The 21,505-nt window shown below is 41.9% G+C and overlaps 1 protein-coding gene across 1 annotated transcript in view; it reads left to right on the plus strand.

The window, feature by feature from the left end:
* Positions 1–21,505, plus strand: part of LOC146080733 (uncharacterized) — a 535,728-nt gene that overhangs the window by 125,678 nt on the left and 388,545 nt on the right. The window contains exons 9-11 of the mRNA XM_083188326.1: positions 18,574–18,654; positions 18,933–19,054; positions 21,234–21,365. Coding sequence (XP_083044452.1) covers positions 18,574–18,654; positions 18,933–19,054; positions 21,234–21,365 — 335 coding nt within the window. The remainder of the gene's footprint in view (positions 1–18,573; positions 18,655–18,932; positions 19,055–21,233; positions 21,366–21,505) is intronic.

A 21,505-nucleotide genomic window follows, 5' to 3' on the forward strand; every position in this document is an offset into this window, starting at 1 on the left:
AGCATTTGCTTGTATGTGAAAGGATTTTAGGGGCTGATTCTGGATCACTCGTAGTGATCCGCATTGGGCTTCTGCCCCAAAGGTTGGGGTTTGTGCATGCAGATTTATGCGCATGTGCATCTCATTAAGACCCTAAGGTATCTAAATTGTGGATCCATCTACATTCTAATTGTAAAAGAAGTTCACTCCGATTACCTCCCCTCTTCAGTCGGGATACGGTCGGATTGTCGACCCTAACTAGGTCACAAGGTTGACATGGGTGAAGGTCGACACAGGGTTTTTTTTACTGCTTTTTTGAGCCGACATGTGCCGACAGGTGGTATTTCATGCCCTACAATCCACTAGGGCGTGGTGGGAGAATAAAAGTGTCGACATTTGGGTAAAAAACTGTCAAACCCATGTCAACCTTTTGACTGTCAACCTAATGCATGTGTCGGCCAAGACACCTGTTGACCTAGACCCCTGTTGACCTTCACCCATGTCGACCTTTCTGTATATCGACCCAACTGTGTCGACCTAATGACTGTCGACCAAGTTGGGGTTGACTGAATGATCCCAACCCGATCAGTCAGCCTGGCCTGTATACTGGCTACAGTATGACCTGTTAGAGCACAGTGTCTAGCAAATGGCTGTTCATTGCACTTTTGTTCAATGGCTGAACATATGGCAGACCGATGGTTTGCCATACGTTCTCTAAATGTGGGCTCAATTTTGCCCACATATACCAGAGCACATGGGCATGTTAAAGTAGATATAACAAATTTTGATGTGCAGGTTAATGCAAACCTTAACGAGCTACCGGTGGTACACCCTGTGCATTGATAACTTCCGTGTCCCCTTGAAAGGAAATTACTTGTTTTAGGTGGTTTATTATGGATATTCAATAATGAAAAGAAATGAAGTCTCCTCGAAGATTTTTATTCAGGTAGATGTGTATACATGGAGCAGGCAATGAGAGCTGCTTATAGAAAAATTATTCAGACATATATACTGTACAACATTAGCATTGCAGATCAATGTAGACCAATCAAAATACCTAGGTAACAAGTCAATTACATACATAGACCAATCTAATACTGTGATTAAAATAATAGTACAACGCTTAATGGTTTTTATCCACATACACTGTCATAACACCTTATATTCATATTGAAATTTAAAACTTCCTTAAGCTTATTTTTCCAGTTCCCTATTTCTTGGATGCTAGCTGTATCCAGTAACTGTTCTCCAGCACTCTGGTCTCCCCTGGGACTAGCTTACTCCGGTGCCCTCAGGTAAGGCACTACATGCCCCAAATAATGCAAGTGATGTTCGACGGGCGGCACTCAGACTTTTAGAAGCCAGGTATAGCAGTGAAAAAAAAGTGCTTTAATAACGACTCCATGTTTCGGGGCCCTCGTCCCCTTCGTCAGGATAAAATTCTGTGCAATAGTGATCAAATATATAGACATAACTTACCCCCTAAGTTCTACCCCTCTCGTTAGCCTGGTCGCCTGGCCCGGAGAAGCGGTCCGGACAGGACCATCGGCTTCGGGCGGATGTGCATCATCCTCCACCTGCCGGTTTTCACGGCAACGTTTGGGTTTACATTCTGCCAATTGAACATATACATTAAAAAACATCAATAATAGAAAACTTCAATAGTAAAAAATCATGTGCTTATTCTGTTCCTTAGTCTATTGGATTCTTAGCATACAAATACTGATGCCAATTGTGATAGTGTGAGCAGTCTGCGTGCGTGATCGTGCTTAATATACAGGCTGCTGTCAGATTGCTGCCAATGAAGGCGGCTCAATGCCGCTAGCATGACTGTTAGCTTAAAAAGACTTATCATTTAATAAAATGTGTGCTAGTGTCTACAATAGAGAACTACTATGAAAACTATACTGAAAACAACCCTGCTGTAACATACTATTTTGTGGTCTCCCGGCCACTGCCTGATAATTTTATCTGTCGACACCCAGTCAAAAAACTTAATTTAATTAAAATAAAAGGATTTCCTATACTCATATACTGAACCAAACTTAAATCTTCTAGTGTGGTATTATTTTAAGGATACTCTGGAAATTTTTAGGATACTCTGGAAATTTTTAAATGCTAATGTGAAGGAACGGCCTCCAACTATGTCAGCTCCTTTTTTTTTAGAAAATTTCCACCTAAGGATACCTCTGTTACTCAAATAGATCAAATCGCTGCCCCTTAGATTAAATTAATAAGACCAAGGTGTTTATTGAGACCTCTTGGGCTCATAGTGCCTAGTCCAGGCATTCCCAACCACGGTCCTCAAGGCATACCAACAGTGCAGGTTTTAGTGATATCCAGGCTTCAGCACAGGGGACTTAATTAGTATCTGAGTGATTCTGATTAAACCATCTGTGCTGAAGCCTGGATATCACTAAAACCTGCACTGTTGGTGTGCTTTGAGGACCGTGGTTGGGAATGCCTGGCCTAGTCTATAGATCCACCTGGTCTCCAACTGTAATAATTCCCCCCCCCCCCCAGTCACCCCGTCTAGGGCTGGGAGGGACATGGTTGATGATATTCTATTTGAGCATGGCCATGACCAAATGTCTGGCTACAGGCTGTTCTCCGGTGCCAGCATTAAGTGTTGCTCGTATAGCTTGCCTGAGTTGTGCCATACAAGTTTTAAACTGGCACTCCATTTTTTCCTATGTAATATTGTCCACATGGACATGTGATGACATATATATCACATAGCGTATAGTACAGGTCAGTGGCCAATTAATTTTGAAACTCTTGCCCGTATATAGTCCACCTAGGCACAAATGACCTGGTTAATGCTGAAGTCATGGCCGTAAAAGATGAATTTAGAAAGTTAGGAACTGCTCTAAAACAGGTGGCAACCACTGTAACTTTTTCAGAAGTATTGCCAGTACACCAAGGGGAAGATAGAACTCTGAGAATTAGAAACTTCAATGTTTGGCTAAGGAATTGGTGCAACGAGGAGAGATTTGGATATTTAAGTCAAGCTTACTGGCAAGACAGAGCCTTATATAAAAGTGATGGCCTGCACCCATCTTCAAGGGGAACGAGAATATTAAGTGAGAAGTTGGAAGCTTCATAAGCAACTTTTTAAACTAGCAGAGGGGGGCAGTGAACCAAATAAGAATGAAGAAATCTGCTCCCCCAACCTAGAGGTATTGTCTCTGCAGGCAAATGGAACAGGAAGCCTATCCACTGCAACACAAGATAATGCCGATCACAACCGAATAGATATAGGCAGAAAGATGAACATAGCTAGCAGCAGGAGAAGCACAAACACAACACATTCTTCACAGAAAGAGGAGCAACAGAACACGAGGACATGCACTAAAACTAGAGGGAGGAAGATTCAGGGGAAATATGAGGAAGAATTTTTTCACAGAAAGAGTAGTAGATAAGTGGAATAGCCTACCATCAGAGGTGGTAGACGCAAATACAGTAGTACAGTTTAAACATGCTTGGGATAAGCATATTGATATCCTTACAAAAAAATAAGGATAAAATATGGTTTGAGGTAACATGTTTAAAAAAAGGGGCAGACTAGATGGGCCAAGTGGTTCTTATCTGCCGTCAAATTCTATGTTTCTATGTATATGGATGGCGGTTGGTATCGCCTGTTTCCATATAATTACACGTTGTTCAGTTAATGCACTTAAAGCAGCCGTTGCCCCATCTCAAAAAGTGTGTTGGGTTCGGCTTCTTGAATTTAGACAATTCGGTCTTGACCACAAGGTCTCTGATATTTTTGCCTCTTGTGTAAGAGGCATAAGGCGCTTGCCCTGTAGTCCTTTGAGGTTTGTTTCCGTTGTGATAATGGGCCAGAGCTCCTTGGCTCTTTTAGTTGTACGTACACTATTGATGTTGTATTAATTGACCCAAGGGAAAGGCGATGTGCGTTTGGTGTCCTGTTTGGGTGACAGAATATCGCTTCTGTCCCTTACGCTTGCTTTTTTTCGCGCCCTATGCAATTCTCGCAACAGGTTTCCCCGTTCCTGGAATCTTTTGGTCATGATGTCTAGTTGTAATTCTCTCTCAGCTGCATCACTAGTGGTGTGGCATACCCGAATAAACTGAGACATTGGGAGGCCCTTCCCTGTTGCCCTGGGGTGGAAGCTTTCATGCCTAAGCATGGTGTTGCTGTCCGTGGGTTTGGTGAAGAGGCAGGTGGATAATTTGTTGTCCTCTAGTCTGAAACGTTTAGTCGTTATTAAAGCATTTCAATAAAGATAATTATTGGTCTTGAAGATAGGGACCTTCTTCAAGTCCACCCTGAGGCATGGAACCATATTTAACACTGGTATGACCTGATTTAAATACCCTCCAGGCTGGTGACACCTACATATGTGTAAGAAAAGATAGAAATCCGGTCATACCCCAGGACGTGTTAAATATGGTTCCATGCCTCAGAGTGGTCTTGAAGAAGGTCCTTAAGAGGACCGAAACATCGACCTATTGCACTGAGATGTTTTGAATAAACACCAAAGTTATCAGCATTAAGAAGTCTGGTGAGTGCTCTCTGCCTGTTTGGAAATATTGTTGGGACAGTTCTGGATAGATTGTTTCTGAGATATTGGCACCCCAGCATTTGCAAAGGATGTAAATGATGCGATGTGCAGCCTTTCTGTGGACTATGTATGGGGGATATATTTGATATGCCTCTAGGCTTGCACCCATTTGGATTTGAATACTGCATAAAGCGGACTATGGATATCTAACCTTAACGATTTACATAATTGTGGACACCTGTTCGCAATGGATACCAATTTTTCTCATTGGTTTTAGTTGGCCGTGTCTATATAATGCTGCTACCATTGTTTTAGCTCAACCCATGTCTGTGTACTCTGTCCTGTTTTGTTGTAAGATATTGGATACAAACACTCTTGGCAGTAGTTGAACTCCGGCCTGTTTATTCTGTGGTTGTTGAATATGGCTGCAGGTTATACTTTGATGGATGATAAAGCCTTAAGTGATGCTGAAACCATACAGGTCAGTTTGACGATGAGATAGATAAACTCTTGTTTGATCATCTGATACTGCTTCAGATGTATTCCATAAAGTTAGCCGTCTGAGAGGGAGATTGATCTCACTTTGCACGGACAATTTTTGTCCGAATACTTTAGACGGAAAATAATCCCCAGAGGTTTCAGGGTAGCAAATGCCCCCACCATCGGACATGGCAATCCTGCCTTCTGTGTCCGTTGGTGTGGGGTGTTAAATAAGTGCTCCCTGGACCTCATAGCTTTAGTAATTGAGGAGGTGGGGAATGAGCTAAAGAAGGTAAAAATTGAATTAGCAGCCTTGGAATTAGAATCCCTCCCTACAATAAGAGCGAATAAATCAGAGAAATTGGATTGAGCGTTTACAGACCCAGATAGACAAATACAGGTCAGAGTTAATCTCTTTAAGGAGAAAAAAGTTGGATATTGTGGAAATTGACTACCAAAAACATAGTGTCTATAGGTGGTTGTCAGGTAATGCTGGTGGTAGCAAGAGGGGTCAATCATTTGGACCGCAGAGAAGGTTTTTTGGCAATAAAAACCTTGGCTATACGTCCCAATCGTCGCCTGAGACTAATGAAAGTCTACCTCCTTCAGGTCACTCTGGTGTGTCGACTTTTTTAGGGATAGAACCGGTTACCAACAGAAGTGGCAGAAAATCCAGACTAAGAGACCACACCCAAGAAGGGGGCAAAAGTGGAAGGGGCAGGCCAAGAGGCAGGAGAGGTCAGAGTAGTTAATTTTCAACTTATCTGACCAAAATCTCTCACCATCAGAGATTTCGCTGCTGTCGAACGGTTTTTCATTTATACCCTAATAATTTTGACTCCTTTCATTGGTCGGTGGACCACTATAAAATCGGGCGAAAGCTGAGGTTGAAAGAATACTTCAACAATAAAATTGAGAAACAAAAACCAGCAGATAAAATGAAATGCCACACTCAACATTTCTTAAAGACACTGGCCAATTGTTGGCAGACTTGCATACATTGGGTTCTATACCCGCAGGATGTATTTTGGCAACTATGGACGTCTCCTCTCTGTATACTATAATTCCCCACAGAGAGGGGATTGCAGCAGTTGAGAGGCCTTTGATTCATGGTCCTTATGATGGTCCACCAATAGAATTTCTTAGCCCTCCTAACTACAGTATTGGAGATGAACCATTTCATGTATCTAGGTGAATACTTCATGCAGATAGCTGGTACGGCTATGGGGTCCAATCTGGCCCCAGCCTATGCCAACACATACATGAATTGGTACGAACAGGAACATATAGTAACCCCATATGCTGCTAACATCATTTTCATGAGAAGGTTTATTGATGACTTATTTATTGTATGGAGGGGTGATCAAAAATCTTTCTTCGAGATGGTTGATAGCCTAAATATGTTAGAATCACCGATAAGGTTCACCGCTACTGCAGAGGTTGATATGGTGAACTATTTAGACCTAACTATTATATTGAAAGATCAAAGGTTGGAATATACACTATTCAGAAAACCTACAGATCGCAGTATGCTGCTGTGGGGCTACAAGCTACCACCCTCACCATTGTTAGAGGTGTTCCCCCATCCTGAACCTTCTGTGAGGGGATTCTAACAACTGCCTGTCCTTAGTCTCCGGGATTTGATCAATAACCTGTGTTCCCTTACTGCATGCAGGAGAAAATCAAATCAACACACACACACACACACACACACACACACACACACACACACACACACACACACACACACACACACACACACACACTGGAGTGTCAAAGAGATGTTCTGAAGTTTATTAGTCTAGCTTACATTTATTCGTCTTCTTATCTATAACAGAATAGGTTTCACACATATAATTGCATTCCATAACATAAATCACTACTTGCCTATACACAATTCACTAATTGACACAGCAGCTTGCTTACATCACTACTGAGATTTGGTTCCCCCACATCTCCTTGGCGTACAGCCAGAAACACAGATAAACGTTGTGCCCCTTATAAAAGATTTACGAGTCTCCTTCAAGGAAACGAAACTTTAAGCTACACAAAGAACAGAGAAAACACCTTCCATTACATATATGATGCATACAAAATGGCGTATATGGAGCTACATAGAATAACCAGCAATCTGCCTCTCTCAGTCCCTTCTATTGATTCTATTTAGGGACAATATACGTTATTTGCCCTGAGCGCCTCTGCCAATCAGACCAGGCAATGCCCTGATTAAGTACGTTCTGTCCCCATGGGCCTACCCTGACCAGATGGAGGGCAACATGCCGTCCCGCACAGACAGAGAGTTCAGGTCGCTGCCATATGGACCACTAAACATGTTCTTGATCTCTTTCCAGGTAGATTGCTTTCACAGCTTTATCCATGGCTTCAGCATCATCATACTGACAACGGATCAAACGAATGTTGTGATGATCATTGTTTTTGTCAGCTTTCTTTTTCTGTGCTCTTACTGTGTTTTTTAAATTTTCTTGGCAGTACATGCAAAACAATACAAACAAAACTTGATTAATACATAGAAAAGCAGAATTACGCATATAATTTTTGCTAACCATGAAAGTATTCCCATAAACCATCCTCCTATACCCTTATACCAATTGGATGTGTTTATCCAACTGAACCAACTATCCTCAGCGAATAACCAAATACCCTTGTGCTGTTCTGCAAATTCCTCTTTAAGAGTTTCGACCATATCTAGATGCTGTTCAATGGCTTCCTCTATGGAGTCAGACTGATTGAGGTAATTACAGCAAGCTTCTGCCACTATCAGGCAAACACCCCCCTCCTTGGCGGTAAGGTAGTCTAGTACCATACGGTTAGCCCTAACTTCTCGTTTAACCATTTTTATGTCCTCCAGTACTAGGTCAAAAGTATCATCATATATCCCGGTTATTTTGTCCAGTAATTTGGCTAGGTCACTAACTTGTCTGTCATTGAAAGCGGTCCCTGCGGTCCCTATAGTAAATACGTTTCCTATAGTTACCCCTACCATTGTACCCAAACCAGTATTAAACAGGGAGTGGTAAGATTTATGATGACTGCCTCTTTCCCTGAATTCTCTCTTATTTAATCTGTTCGGGAGCTTTGCTTCCATGACGTCTTTTACCCCTAGTTTTTCTATTATTCTTATAGCTGGGATTACTCTGGCTATGGTACGCTAACACAGTTGAGATACACATTAACTTCCACCAGGGCAGATGGTCTGGCCTGAGGTGCGTTATCATTTTGACAACTTAACTTTGCGTGGGTAGGTGATCTGGTTCGTGTTCAACTGTAGGAGTAGTGTATCCACGTCTCTCTTCCAAACACTTTCACTGAGGTTGGGGTCGTCAGCAACACTTGGAACGGACCATCATATCTTGGTTCCAGTGAAGATCTCACGTGTCTCTTAACATAGATCCAATCTTTAGTGCATGAGATTCTGGTTCTGGGCTTTGATTACTTAAAAAACAAAACTTGAAAATGCAAATCAGTTAAATATTCATTTAAAGACGTCCCATGTGCTGTCATGTTCCCATGCTTAAACTGTAATTCTTGGGGAAAATAACATCCTGTCTTTGGTTTAACTCCAAATAGGATCTCATATCCTGGAGTTGTTCTTATTGCAAATAAGGCCAGGGGTAAGCATTCTACCCATGTTTTGACAGTCTCTTGTACGGCTTTTTGGACTTTTAGTCTCTCGATTTGGGCACTGACCTGTAGGCCTGTATAATATTCTGCATTATTTCTCCTGTGTAATGACTACCTCTGTCTGATTCTATTACTTCTGGTACCCCATATCTGCAACTACTTCAGCTATTATCTTTTTGGCTGTGGTCAGGGCATTTGCTTTAGATACTGGCCAAGCCTCAGGCCATCTGCTGAAGATATTTGTGCAAGTTAGGGCGTACTCATACGTGCCACATTTAGGCGTGTGAATGTAGTCTATTTGGAGTCTTTGGAAAGGGAAATATGCTTTTGGCATGTGTCCCATGCTTGTCCTGGTTCGTCTTCCTGGGTTGTTTTCTGCTCATATCCAGCATTGGTCTGTGTAGTTTTTAGCTGCCACATAGAAGCCTGGAGCCAGCCAATATTCTTGAACTGCCTTAGTCATCTGTTCCTTGCCTTTATGGTCTGGTCCATGGGCTACTTGAATCATAGGTGCATATAGTGTTCTTGGCAGGCACCATTTTCCTTCCTTTTTCCAAAGACCCACACAGGATTGCTGGGCTCCCATCTTCTCCCATACTTTGTGTTCTGTCTTTGCTTGTTCTTGTAGTCTGATAAGTATCTTCATATCAATTTCTGCCTTTGTCTCTTGGACATATATTCCAGCTGTTTTCTTCTCCTTTACAGCTGCTTTCTTTGGTTGTTCATCTGCAAAAGCATTCCCTTTTAATTCTTCTGTGTCTTCCTTGGTGTGTGCCTTTGTCTTTATGACTGCCATTTGCTTTGGTAATCGTAAGGCAATCTCTGGATCAGTTCTCCATTCTTGATGGGTTTTCCTGTTGCAGTAAGGAAATTTCTTCTTTTCCATATAGATGCATAGTCGTGTGCCACACCCCAGGCATAACGTGAGTCCGTGTAGATATTCACTGACTGTCCTTCAGCCATCTCCAAGGCTCTTGTCAGAGCTGTTAGTTCTGCTGCTTGGGCTGAGCTACCGGCTGGGAGTGGTTCTGCTTCCATGACATCATTTGTGGATACCACTGCATATCCTTCATATCGGTGTCCATCCACATAATAACTGGATCCATCGGTGTCAAATAAAAAAATCTGGATTATTTAATTGTTTTTCTTCAATTTTCCAATCAGGTTGCACTTCTTGTTTTATCATGGATACACAGTCATGTATTATAGGTCTCAAGGTATCTTCTTCTACTCTCCCTTCTATTGAACCGTCAGGTTCATCATCAATAGGTAGTAGAGTGGCAATACTGTGCATCGCTTGATAGTCACATTGCTTGCAGATAGCAAAGCTACTTCATACTTGGTGAGTCTGGCAGAACTCAAATGCCGTGTAGAAGCTTGTTGCAGTATTTCTGTCACTGCATGTAGAACTTGAATGATGAGGGTGTGATCTAGAACGACATCAGCACATTTTTCCTTTAGTATTGCAGCTGGCTTGTTTGATCTGTTCAACTGCTTCCACTTGGGCTTGTCTTTCCTCATCAGATTGGGTTGTTGTTTTCTTGGTTGCATCATAGAGGGGTTGCATGAGGGCTGAAGCTCCCAGTATCCAGTCTCTTACATACGAGGTTAAACCTAGAAATGCCCTTTTCTTTCTTAAGGTGTCTGGGAATGGGGCGTCTAGGATTGCTTTCACTCGCTCTGTGGTGAGATGCCTGGTAATCTGTGAGATGCAGTGTCCAAGGAATATGACTTTTTCTTGTGCATATTGTAACTTGTGCTGAGTTACCCTGCAATCTTCTTCCGATAGGAATATGAGTAGTGCTACTGTTTCTTCCTTGCACTTTTTCTTGGTTGTTGTGGCTTTGAGTAGATCATCCACATACTGTAACAATTGGTTTCATGGGGGTATAGAGGTCCCCCTTTTTTCAGTATCGTAGACGGCCTCTGTAAATTCTTCCATCTTCTTCACTTGCGTACCCAGAGCTTGATTTTGTGCCTTGCTTAGAGGATACTGGCATATTGCTACTGGTACAGTATTCGGCTTGATGATCAGCTGTACATTCATCTTCGCTACATCGTTCTTCCCTTTTGCCCATACCTTGTCTGGAACTCTTAGATGTCACAAAGATTCAAATGCTGTCTTCTCTGCTGGTTCTTGCAAGAGGAATATCTGGACAGCTGCTTGTATCTGGTTGTATTCTTGGGGTTTCAATGCAGTTTGAAATACAATCTTGTCCCCGCGATACAGTATGCTTGCTTGTAGTTTTTGCATTAGATCTGCTCCCAAGAGGTTCACTGGGCATGTAGGTGAGACTAGGAATTCTGCTGGTACTTCTTATGGGTGACCTTGCACCTGAATATTCATCTTCTTTATCTTGTTCAGGTAAACTTCTTCTTGAGCTGTTACTGGTCTGTTTGTAATGAGGGAAGGTGGAATATCCTCTTTTCTGATCACTGTTTTGCTCGCCCCAGTATCGAGTAAACAAAAGATCTCTTCTCCCCCTGGTAGAGTGATGTTCACAAAACCCTCTATTGATTTGCTTTTGTGAGGGGAGTGCATAAATGTTCTTGACTGGGGCGCCCAAACTTCAGTCTGAGCTTGTTGGTCCTGTATTTTTGGGGCCATTTCTTCTCTTCTCCATGTAGGACTTGTATTGCTTACAGTGCCATTTCATGTGACCGGATTTCTGTTACCAGAAGCACTTTCCAGAGGATAAACTCACAATATTTCTTCTTTCCCCCTGTGCTGCATACTTTTTCTGGTCTTCGGCCACAATGAATACTTGTTTTGAACTTGCTCCTTTCCTCTCCTTTTCCTCTTTCTTGGGCTTCCAGAGCTTCCATTGTGTCCATTAGTTGGTCCGTAGGCTGGTGTGCTGGCGATGAGTTTTTGCTTCAGGGATGGTTTCATGCCTTCCATTGCCTTGGTTCTCACCAGTCTAGCCCCTATCCCCTGTTCTGGGTTCAGTCCTTCTGTTCTGATGAGCTCACTTATCTTCTGGAAGTAATCTTGGTAGGGCCTCTCACCTTGAAGTCCTATTTCTTTTGGGCATCTTTGGTTACGATTGTAACACCATCTCTTGAGTCTTTGGATGAACTGGGTCCCACTGTCTTCAGTTTCTCTAACTTCTGCTGCTACTTCCACAATTTGACCATGGTAATCTGTTGCTGCAGCTGCTTCTGTATTTTCTATGTCCCGTAGATCTGACATTAAGAGCTTACTTTTACATATTTGGGCCACATCCGCCCAGGCTGCTGTGTGTAGGTCAGACATTGTTTCCATATACACACTAAATTGAAAAGGGCTTTTGTATGGGTCAGGACAATCTTTTATGATTGCTGTGGCTTCCATGACAGAAAAGGGTGTGTGTTGTTCTCTTCTTAGGAAGGGTGGTTAATTATCTTGTCCTGCTCTTGGATTCACATAAGCATACGTGCGAACTGGGTATAATTGCAAAGTTCCTTCTTTGGTTTCAGTATAAAAGACCTTCCTTGCCCCTGGGGTATTATGTGGCTGCAATGTGGTCAACATGCGAGGGGCAGGAGAACCACATGATGGGCAAATATTTTCTTCACTGTCCATTATGCTTGTGCGGTCGGGGCTAGTCATAATAACTGGGTATCTTAGTGGGGGTCCTTCTGCCACTAAAATCTCTGGGTGTCCAATCACCTTAATTACTGGTTCATATGGAGGTGGATTTCTGTGGTTCTGTGGTGGGGCAGGATTATTCTGTATATGGGGGGTTGTGGTCGCTAGACACACTGTCATATGTGAATCATCCTTATTCCTGTACTTCATGTGGACCTACCTCTTCTCTCATTATTTCTACAAGGGTGCGCCCACCCTTAGAAGTTCCCATTTTGCCTCTCAACTTATTAATACTATTTTATTTGTATTTATTTAAAAAAAAAATATTTAAAATATACAAATAATAATCATAGTACCACTTTTCAGTACTGTATTAATTATTGAAAAATGGGTTACTGTCACTACAGTTTACTTCTGTCCTGCTGATTATATGACACCTATAATCATTACCTTCCGCTTCACAGTCTTCCACTAACTGATCGGCTATTTTTTATAATGAGTAGAGTATGGATAAAATAATCTGCCTGGTTCGTCTCTTTTTATTATCTCCTTTCTTCTCTTAATGACACATGCTCTTATGCCGTATATGGGGTATTAGTGACCATTTACTTTCTTAAAACCAGTTACATCTTTTTCTGTTCTGGTTATAAATATACAATTTTCTTCTCCCCTGCCTGTCACAAACCACTTCAAACTACCATCACAGCAATTACAACTATCTGATCTTTGTGATCTCAAAAAAGCTATCAAGATCGATTACATCACACATTTATCATTTTGAATTTGCCTCTATCTTTGTAAACATAAAACACAAATACAATCTACTGTATGGCAACAATTATCACTATAACAAACGTTACAATCAGACAATATTCAACATTTTCCCTTTTAACATTTTACCTGAGACAAGGAGGCAGGACAATTTGAGAAGTAACAATTGGCGAAAATCGCTTATCAATTTGTTACTTACCGCGGTTTGACGTTTGTTGGGATCTCTGGTCAGATACTGGTCATTCCTCCGTCCAATTTCTTGGCTTTCCCGGGAGTTTTTCGGCACCATGTAATGTTAGAGGTGTTCCCCCATCCTGAACCTTCTGTGAGGGGATTCTAACAACTGCCTGTCCTTAGTCTCCGGGATTTGATCAATAACCTGTGTTCCCTTACTGCATGCAGGAGAAAATCAAATCGACACACATAACATAAATCACTACTTGCCTATACACAATTCACTAATTGACACAGCAGCTTGCTTACATCACTATTGAGATTTGGTTCCCCCACATCTCCTGGGCGTACAGCCAGAAACACAGATAAACGTTGTGCCCCTTATAAAAGATTTACGAGTCTCCTTCAAGGAAACGAAACTTTAAGCTACACAAAGAAAAGAGAAAACACCTTCCATTACATATATGATGCATACAAAATGGCGTATATGGAGCTACATAGAATAACCAGCAATCTGCCCCTCTCACCATCTCAAGTCAAGTCTTCCGATATCACAATTGGTTAGGGTTTTGGAGGTTTTCAGACACAAACACAGCTGAACAACAGATTGAGGAATGCCAGGCCCATTTAAGGGAAAGGGGGATATAGCCAAATGGATCTGCAGAGATGCCTCACCAGAGCAAGAGACATTTTTTCTAACAAATCAGTACAAAATCAATCGGCTGCGTCAGGAAGGGTTATCCTGAATGTGAATTGTGATACAAATCTAAACATCACGGAGAGGTCCATCAAGAAACACTGGGATCTAATCCAAACTGATCCAGCATTCAGCAAACTACCTGATGCACCTCCTCTGTTGGGCATTAGTAGAGGACGTAATCTAAAGGACCTTCTACTACGAGCTTATATGCGTCCTGATAAAGAGCAGAAGACCAATTGGCTGAGCCAGACAAAAGGATGCTATCGATGTCTAGGATGTGCAGCATGTTGAGCAATGCAGACGGGGAAGTACTTTTGTCATCCACAAAGTGGTAAAAGGATCTACCTCAAGCATAGACTAACATGCCAATTAGACCACAACATATATTTCCTTACCTGCCCCTGTGGACTGTTTTACGTCGGTAAGACGATCCGTACCTACAGGGAACGAGTGACACATCACAGGTCGTCAATTCGTTTGGCCTATGAAACCGGTACAACAGATAAACCGGTAGCAGCCCATTTCCTAAAATTCCAACATCAAGTGTCCACCCTAAGGGGTATGATCATAGATTGTATCCCACCACTTGCAAGAGGTGGTGATAGGGGACTTATGTTACTAAAAACAGAGGCAAGATGGATTCATAACCTCGAAACACTATCTCCAAAGGGACTTAATGCGGTTAATCCACTGAGCATGTTCCTGTGAAATATCTTTGTCCGCTTGGAAGGGACACTATATGACGACGAGACAGTCCATACTGATTCTCTAATCTTTCTCTTCAAAAATATGGCTATCAACCACTCGAGATTTCTTTAAAAAATTTCCGACTACTGGTGAGCGTTTGGTAACAGTTTAAATAGATGGCCTTTTTTTGTCTTTATTGTAATTTTTCTATATAGTTTTTCTATGTATTTTTTCTGTGTAATTTTTTATGCAATGTTTTGTGAATGTTATGTGAGCACTAGTGTTAATGATAAATGTATGTATTTGTGATGCCTGATATACCCTATAGGCTGATTATGGCCCCCTGTGGTGTAGCATAGTATGGTAAAGGGGATTTACCATATACATGGAAGTCTGTGATGCTGCACCTTTCTGGTGTAAAATCATCATGATGAGCCCTATATACGATATGCATCAATTGTAGATAAGGAGTATGTAATCTAGTACCGTGGCGATATAATGTGTATTGAGATGATTACTTTGAGTATGGGAAGACGCGTTACCATAGTGATTAACACGCAGAGTGGTGACGCATTTTTGTTAGATGCGTCAGAAGGATAGAGTTTTAGCCACAGAGACGTGTTCTATAGGGGTGGATACCCCTGGACATGTTATTTCCGGGACGGCGTGTGGAACACACGCTGCGTTCCACAGGTTTGGCGGTGTGTTATTGGGTAGTGTCCCCGCTGTGAGGTTTCCGGCTAGGAACTTCTGGTTGGATGCGTTCCAGACTAATTGAACGCATGCGGGTTTGGAAGCGATCGCGATGGGGCTTATTGTGTTTTGCAACATACCATGACACATGATGTTTCAGGTAAATAGAACTATGGCTAATTACCCTGTTTTATATCTTTTCTTACACATATGTGGGTGTCTTGGCTTTAATACGGATGATTCCGGATTTAGATGAGATAGGGGGTGTGTCACCAGCCTGGAGGGTATTTAAATCAGGTCATACCAGTGTTAAATATGGTTCCATGCTTCAGGGTGGTCTTGAAAAAGGTCCCTAGGAGGACCGAAACGTCGATGTTTTGAATAAACACCAAAGTTATCAGAATTAAGAAGTCTGGTGAGTGCTCTCTGCCTGTTTGGAAATATTTATGGGACCGTTCCGGATGGATTGTTTCTGAGAAATTGGCACCCCCGCATTTGCAAAGGATGTAAATTATGCAATGTGTAGCCTTTCTGTGGAAAATGCTGGGGTGCCAGTAAGCCCAGGCTTCACAGAGGGAATCCTATGTGTGCCAATCCATATCCAAGATGGGAAACAGTTTCCACAGAGCGCACTCACCAGACATTTTTGTAAGGGATAAAACTTCCAAATTTTAATTCAGCATTTAAAATCCAACATGGCGGTCAACGTTTTGGGTCATAGCAAGACCCTTTTTCAAGACCTCAATGCAGCTTGATCTCCTGCTGTCAGTGATACTAAGACCCTCCTGAGTCCAGCCTAAATGCTGCACACCACACCCACTCAAACAAATCTCAACCTATCGCTATCCCATGCCGATATTAACTTAATAAAACACACCTGGTCATGAAGTCAGACATACCTGTCCTGTCAGGAAATTCCCGCTGCACGAGGTTTTGATAGCGTGCGTTCCATAAAGGGCATGTGCAGTCACCGCTTCCCGGTGGCGTCCGTTCCTCCAAGAAAAAAGTGATCACCGTGCTCAAAGAGAATCATGTGTACTGACCCCTGACATTACGTCATATGCATTCCAGCTGAAAGCCGGAAGCCGCATCCTGTCATACACTTCAATGTACATCTTTGCGTTCCATCCAAAGGCGGAAGTGGGCTGCTGGTAAATACGATGTATAATCTATGTAGGCTCATTATCAAGAGGGTCAAGGTACCACCGCCTATTACATCAACTAACACATGTTACACATATATTAAAAGGTGATCCGCACAGAGATCCGAGGGAGGACCATAAAAAAATGGTTGGCCATCCGCGGGGTGTGTGCAATACTGTTGTCCAGCACCCATACTAACCCATATAGTATCTTAATAAATGATATTTACACCAACTTAAAGAAAAAGAACAAATCAAATCCAATACAAAATCATCATAATACTCAACTTAACTATAAAACTCAGAAATATATATATATATATATGGTACTTGTGTAGTTTCACTGCGCCGCCGCGCGCACACTCTCTCTGAAACTTTGCAGCCTGCCAGATGCTCTGTTTACCTGTGCACGTGCCGCTCTAACTCTGTCTGACTCTGTCTAGCTGTAAGCTACGTATTGTCAGCTTACGTTATCAGCGTAGCGCCGGGCAGCAGCATTGCACTGCCCAGGCGCTGACAGGTCACTGTTGTACTTGTAGTTCCACAGTGAAATAGGCAGCCCTGCGCACCACTGAGAAGGGGGGGGGGAGGCGGCACACCCCTATCAAAGGGGCAGTCCCCCATGCAGACTCTAAATTTAGACGCAAAAGCGTCTGAAACCCGGACTATCTGCAAGCCGCTAAGAAGGGGGAGTCAGGATTCAGACCATAAAGCGTCTGAAAACTGGACTACCTGCTAGCCGCTAAGAAGCCGGGGTTTCTGGACTTAGACGCTAAAGCCTCTGAATTTAGTTGGAACTAGGGGTACACTATTGAAACCTGTCCACAGTGGCACTAGTCGACGCAACAGCTGTCGACCTTATAAATTCCACTATCTACGCCAACCCGAAGCATGACTAGCGGCGGTGGTACGCGTCCTATGACCTTTTCATACCCCCACTATCCACGTCGGCGTGGAGTTGATTCTATAAAGTGTGGCAAGCGCAGCGAGCCATCGAGCCCGAAGCGTAGCGAGGGGACGCGGACACCTTCACAGCTATCGGCGTCCCCTCGCGGGCTTCACAGGTGTCCGCGTCCCCTCGCGGGGCTCGCCACGCTTCAGGCTCGCTGCGCTCGCCACACTTTATAAAATCAATCCACGCCGACGTGGATAGTGGGGGTATGAAAAGGTCGTAGGACGCGTACCGCCGTCCCTCGTGGGGCTCGCCACACTTCGGGTTGGCGTTTATAGGGCTGTTTCAGGAACACATTCACACCTACACACTAATACACCTGAGACAGTAATGACGACATTTTTGGTAACTGTTAACTGGTTTTTAGTTACAATTTAACTTAGGATAAAAATTATTCAAAGAACATGTAGGTAATCAACGTAAAGAACAGTCCAATATTATGTAAAAAGTCATGATTGGTGAGAGGAACAGGAAGGAGCTTGTGCGTCGTCACCGCCACCACTTGCAGAGGAGTCGGCCGGCTCGGCGCTGTCATCATCCTTCTCGATCAGGGGGAGCAGGGTCCAAGCATAAAGGATGCGTTTGAAGGGGTACTTGCTTACACAGCTTGTCACACACAATAGAGCAGGGATTCTCTCTGGTCCATTACCTACATGGGTGCCACAAGAAGTGACCTTGACCTCTTAGGTTCACCAACCAGAGCCTTGTAGTTGCAACAATTGAACTCTGACTAGCATGGCCGGTTCAGGGTTATCTTTAAGGGTCCTATTCCTTGGATAGGTTTAATAATTACCCCAACCCTTCTAGACAGCAACAGCAATTAATTCCAGGGGTTCCCAAGGCTTTTGTAGAGTCAGACTTATCCTCAAAGGAGTCAGCAGAGAAGGCAGAAGGCTCTGACCCTGAGGTTTCCTCGTGTCCTGATGAGGATTCTGAAACGATGGTGGGAGTGCATGCAGTCACATGAGTTCAGGGACAACCTGAGAATAAGACTGGTTGGACAGATAGCTTCTTAAAGTGAAAATGAAATAGTTTCTATATGTTCTACACTGAAACGTGTAGGGTATTAATAAATAGATAAATATGCATAATGAAATGAGCGCAAACCTGATCACAGATTTCAATAATTGTTCAGGTTGCAGCCCCCACCTTTTTTCCCTTCTCTTTTCTATTACTCCACCTTTCCATCCATCTTCCCTCTATACCTCCTACTTTTCTCCATGTCACATCTCTGTATATTATCTTTTGTTTAGGTGGTCTAAAGATTCCATCAAAGCCTGTTGAAACTTTAGAGGATCAATTAAATGCATGTAAAAGCACTGAGCCTGCATTAGGTAAGATGATTAAGTATGAACACCATTTTTTAAAGGACATTGTCATTAAAAATGCATTTGTAGCCACGTAAGTTTTCAAAAATAAATCCTCTATTCTGCAGCCTGGATTGAGACTTAACAATACTCCTGTAGCCAAGATACTAAAGGTGCATAAGAAAGCATTCTCAAAACAAAAACCTAAAATTTAGTGTTTTTTTTTAGTAGCCGTGTACATGCCTAATATGGAATTTATTGAATCCAATTTTATGATCTTGATTTCTTTTTCTTTCCTTTCCTAGGTCTTGAGTACATTTATGCGTTTCAAAATAGCTCATTTGAGTGCAAACTATGTGAGTGTCAGTTAATGCAATCACACATGTTCATGCATATTATTGGAGCTAAACACAGAATTAATTACTTGGTAAGATATTTTTATGTAAAAACTATCATAGAGTCTATGATTTAACATAATTGTGTTGCAACAAGTGAATGGTCTACATTTCTAACTAATTCTGCAAGAATATACAGGAGCTTTTGTATTTACTTTGACCAAATACATAGAGTACTCCCTCTTTTAATATTTTTCCTTTATATGGCTAGACTTATTAGACAACTTTTTTTAAATGCTCATATGAAATTTATCAATCTCACCTGCACGCTTTTTATATCTATTGCTTTGTTGACACATTCTAAGGTTGCCCTTTTAATTATTCCTTTTACAGCCACATCCATCTGCTAGTGTGTTAATAGTGATGTTCATCACTAAAATAACAATCATTAGACTGGCAATGGGAGATTTTTGGCATTCTTTACAGACACATCATTTTGTACTATTGCACGGCCCTCTAAAGACTTGGTATACGGCTCTGACTACCTTTCAACGGTTATGTGCTAGCTTAGAGTTCCCAACTAATTCCATAACTAAGATTTACAATCTCCTTTTGGCAGACTCCTGCTTAACTCTCCTCCCCTTTTACTAAGGTATAAAACAAAGAACTAGAGATCGATTTAGATGTCAATCAATGGGAAAAAATCTTTAAACTTGGCCATGCCTGTTCAGCTGACACATAAACCATTGAGATTCAATTCAAATTGGTTTCAAGATGGTATAAGATGCCTCAAAACTCTCTGCAAAATTGGTCTGGGACTCCCTAATGTATGTTGGCATTGCTCTAACGGACCAGGCAACCCTTCACATATTTGGTGCCACTGCTCAGCCATTCAACCCTTTTGGAAAGAGGTCCTCTGCCTCTGCTATTTTGGCTTTTTTCACTTTCCGCCTATTTAGTTTGGGATACAAAAAAAAAATATTATACCACTTAACGCAGCAAAGTCCGCAGTCCCTTTCTGTAGGTGCCCCCCCCCCCCAACGTTATTAGACTGGTTCAATAAAATTGACCTATACATGGAAATGGACAAAATGTCTTCTCTTGATAATGGCTACACATTTTTCAGAGACACTTGGTTCAGGTGGATGTATTTTAAAGAATCAATCCTTCATTCAGGGAGATTCTTTCAACTGAACTATCTCAGACTCACTAGGAATATTTTTATTTGGTTATTTAAATTATTGTACTTAGGACCTTATTCTGGTCCACACGCAATGCTGTGAATTTTGCAGCGTTGCGTGAGGATTAAACGCAGCTCAAGACAGCCAGCCCCCCTAGTCGGTGAGTTTCCCTGCTTGGCTGCGAATGGATGTTTTTTCATAAACATCCATTCGCAGACTTGGGTGCGGGGGCCTTCGACCATCCAATGATTTGGAAGGAGCAAGCAAAACAAATACACTCTCTGGTTTCTTAGCTTTGCATGCCCCCTATACGGGAAGAGGGTGGGCAGCTGACATCCGGAACACCCATGAAAAGATGGGCATTCCCATGGGCTCAGCACGTCACTGCCACCCTACGCCTTCCACCCGCAATAGCAGTTCACCGTGCTCGCTCTTACCCAGCGTATGCACATGCAAATGCAGGTGTATTCAATGCTGAAATATTTTGGCATTTCTAGGGATTTTTTTTATACGGCTTGCTTTTAACTACCACATTGGGGTGTATTCAATGCTTTCTGCAAGCTGTGACAGCAAGCAGTGATGAAATTGGCAAGTAATCTTTTTTTTTTTTTACTTTATTTCTTGGTTTTCTTATTACTGTAAAAATATTGAAGTTTAAAAGATCTCTAGGTTTTGAAATTGTACATGCTATGGTTTTCAATTAATAATTATTTGTATCTATATAGCACTTATTAACCAATAATAACCCAAAGCGCTTTACATTTACAAAAATAAAAAATAAAATAGAAAAATAATCTTAACAGAAAATATCATTTGAAATGCTTGATTGAACAGGTAAGTCTTAAGTCTGTTTTTTTTATTAGTTTTGTAATAATGGACTCTAGAGTGAGGGCAAAGATGATTTCAGGGAGGTTATAGTTACTGCTAATAGCCCTACAGCTGCAGATCGAAGTGTTAGAACCCTGTGTATGGAATCAAAAGCTGCTTCAGGTACTTTGAGCCCTGGTCATACTGTATATGTTAATTTAAGTCTTGTAGAAATATGCTGCTTTAATGTTTAAATTTTTTTTCTTTTCTTTTTTTTTTATAGAGTAAACATCATCCTACATTGGGTATTTCAAGCGCATTTAACTTGAAAGGTCCAAAAGGTCCAAAAAGAATGAAAAGATTAAAGCAAACTTGCATAGCGGTTGATAAGAAGTTTGGAAGAAAAGAAATAAATGTACTCTTCATTTTATTTTAAATGTCTTCTTTTAATATTACATATAATAATAAACAACCCATTAAAGTTACCATGTCATCTGGCATATTTAGACAAATACTTGCATGACATTTTGTGTGTACACATCTTGTTTATGGAAG

This window comes from Crinia signifera, chromosome 5 (assembly GCF_055691185.1).
Source record: "Crinia signifera chromosome 5, ASM5569118v1, whole genome shotgun sequence".
NCBI lineage: Eukaryota > Metazoa > Chordata > Amphibia > Anura > Myobatrachidae > Crinia > Crinia signifera.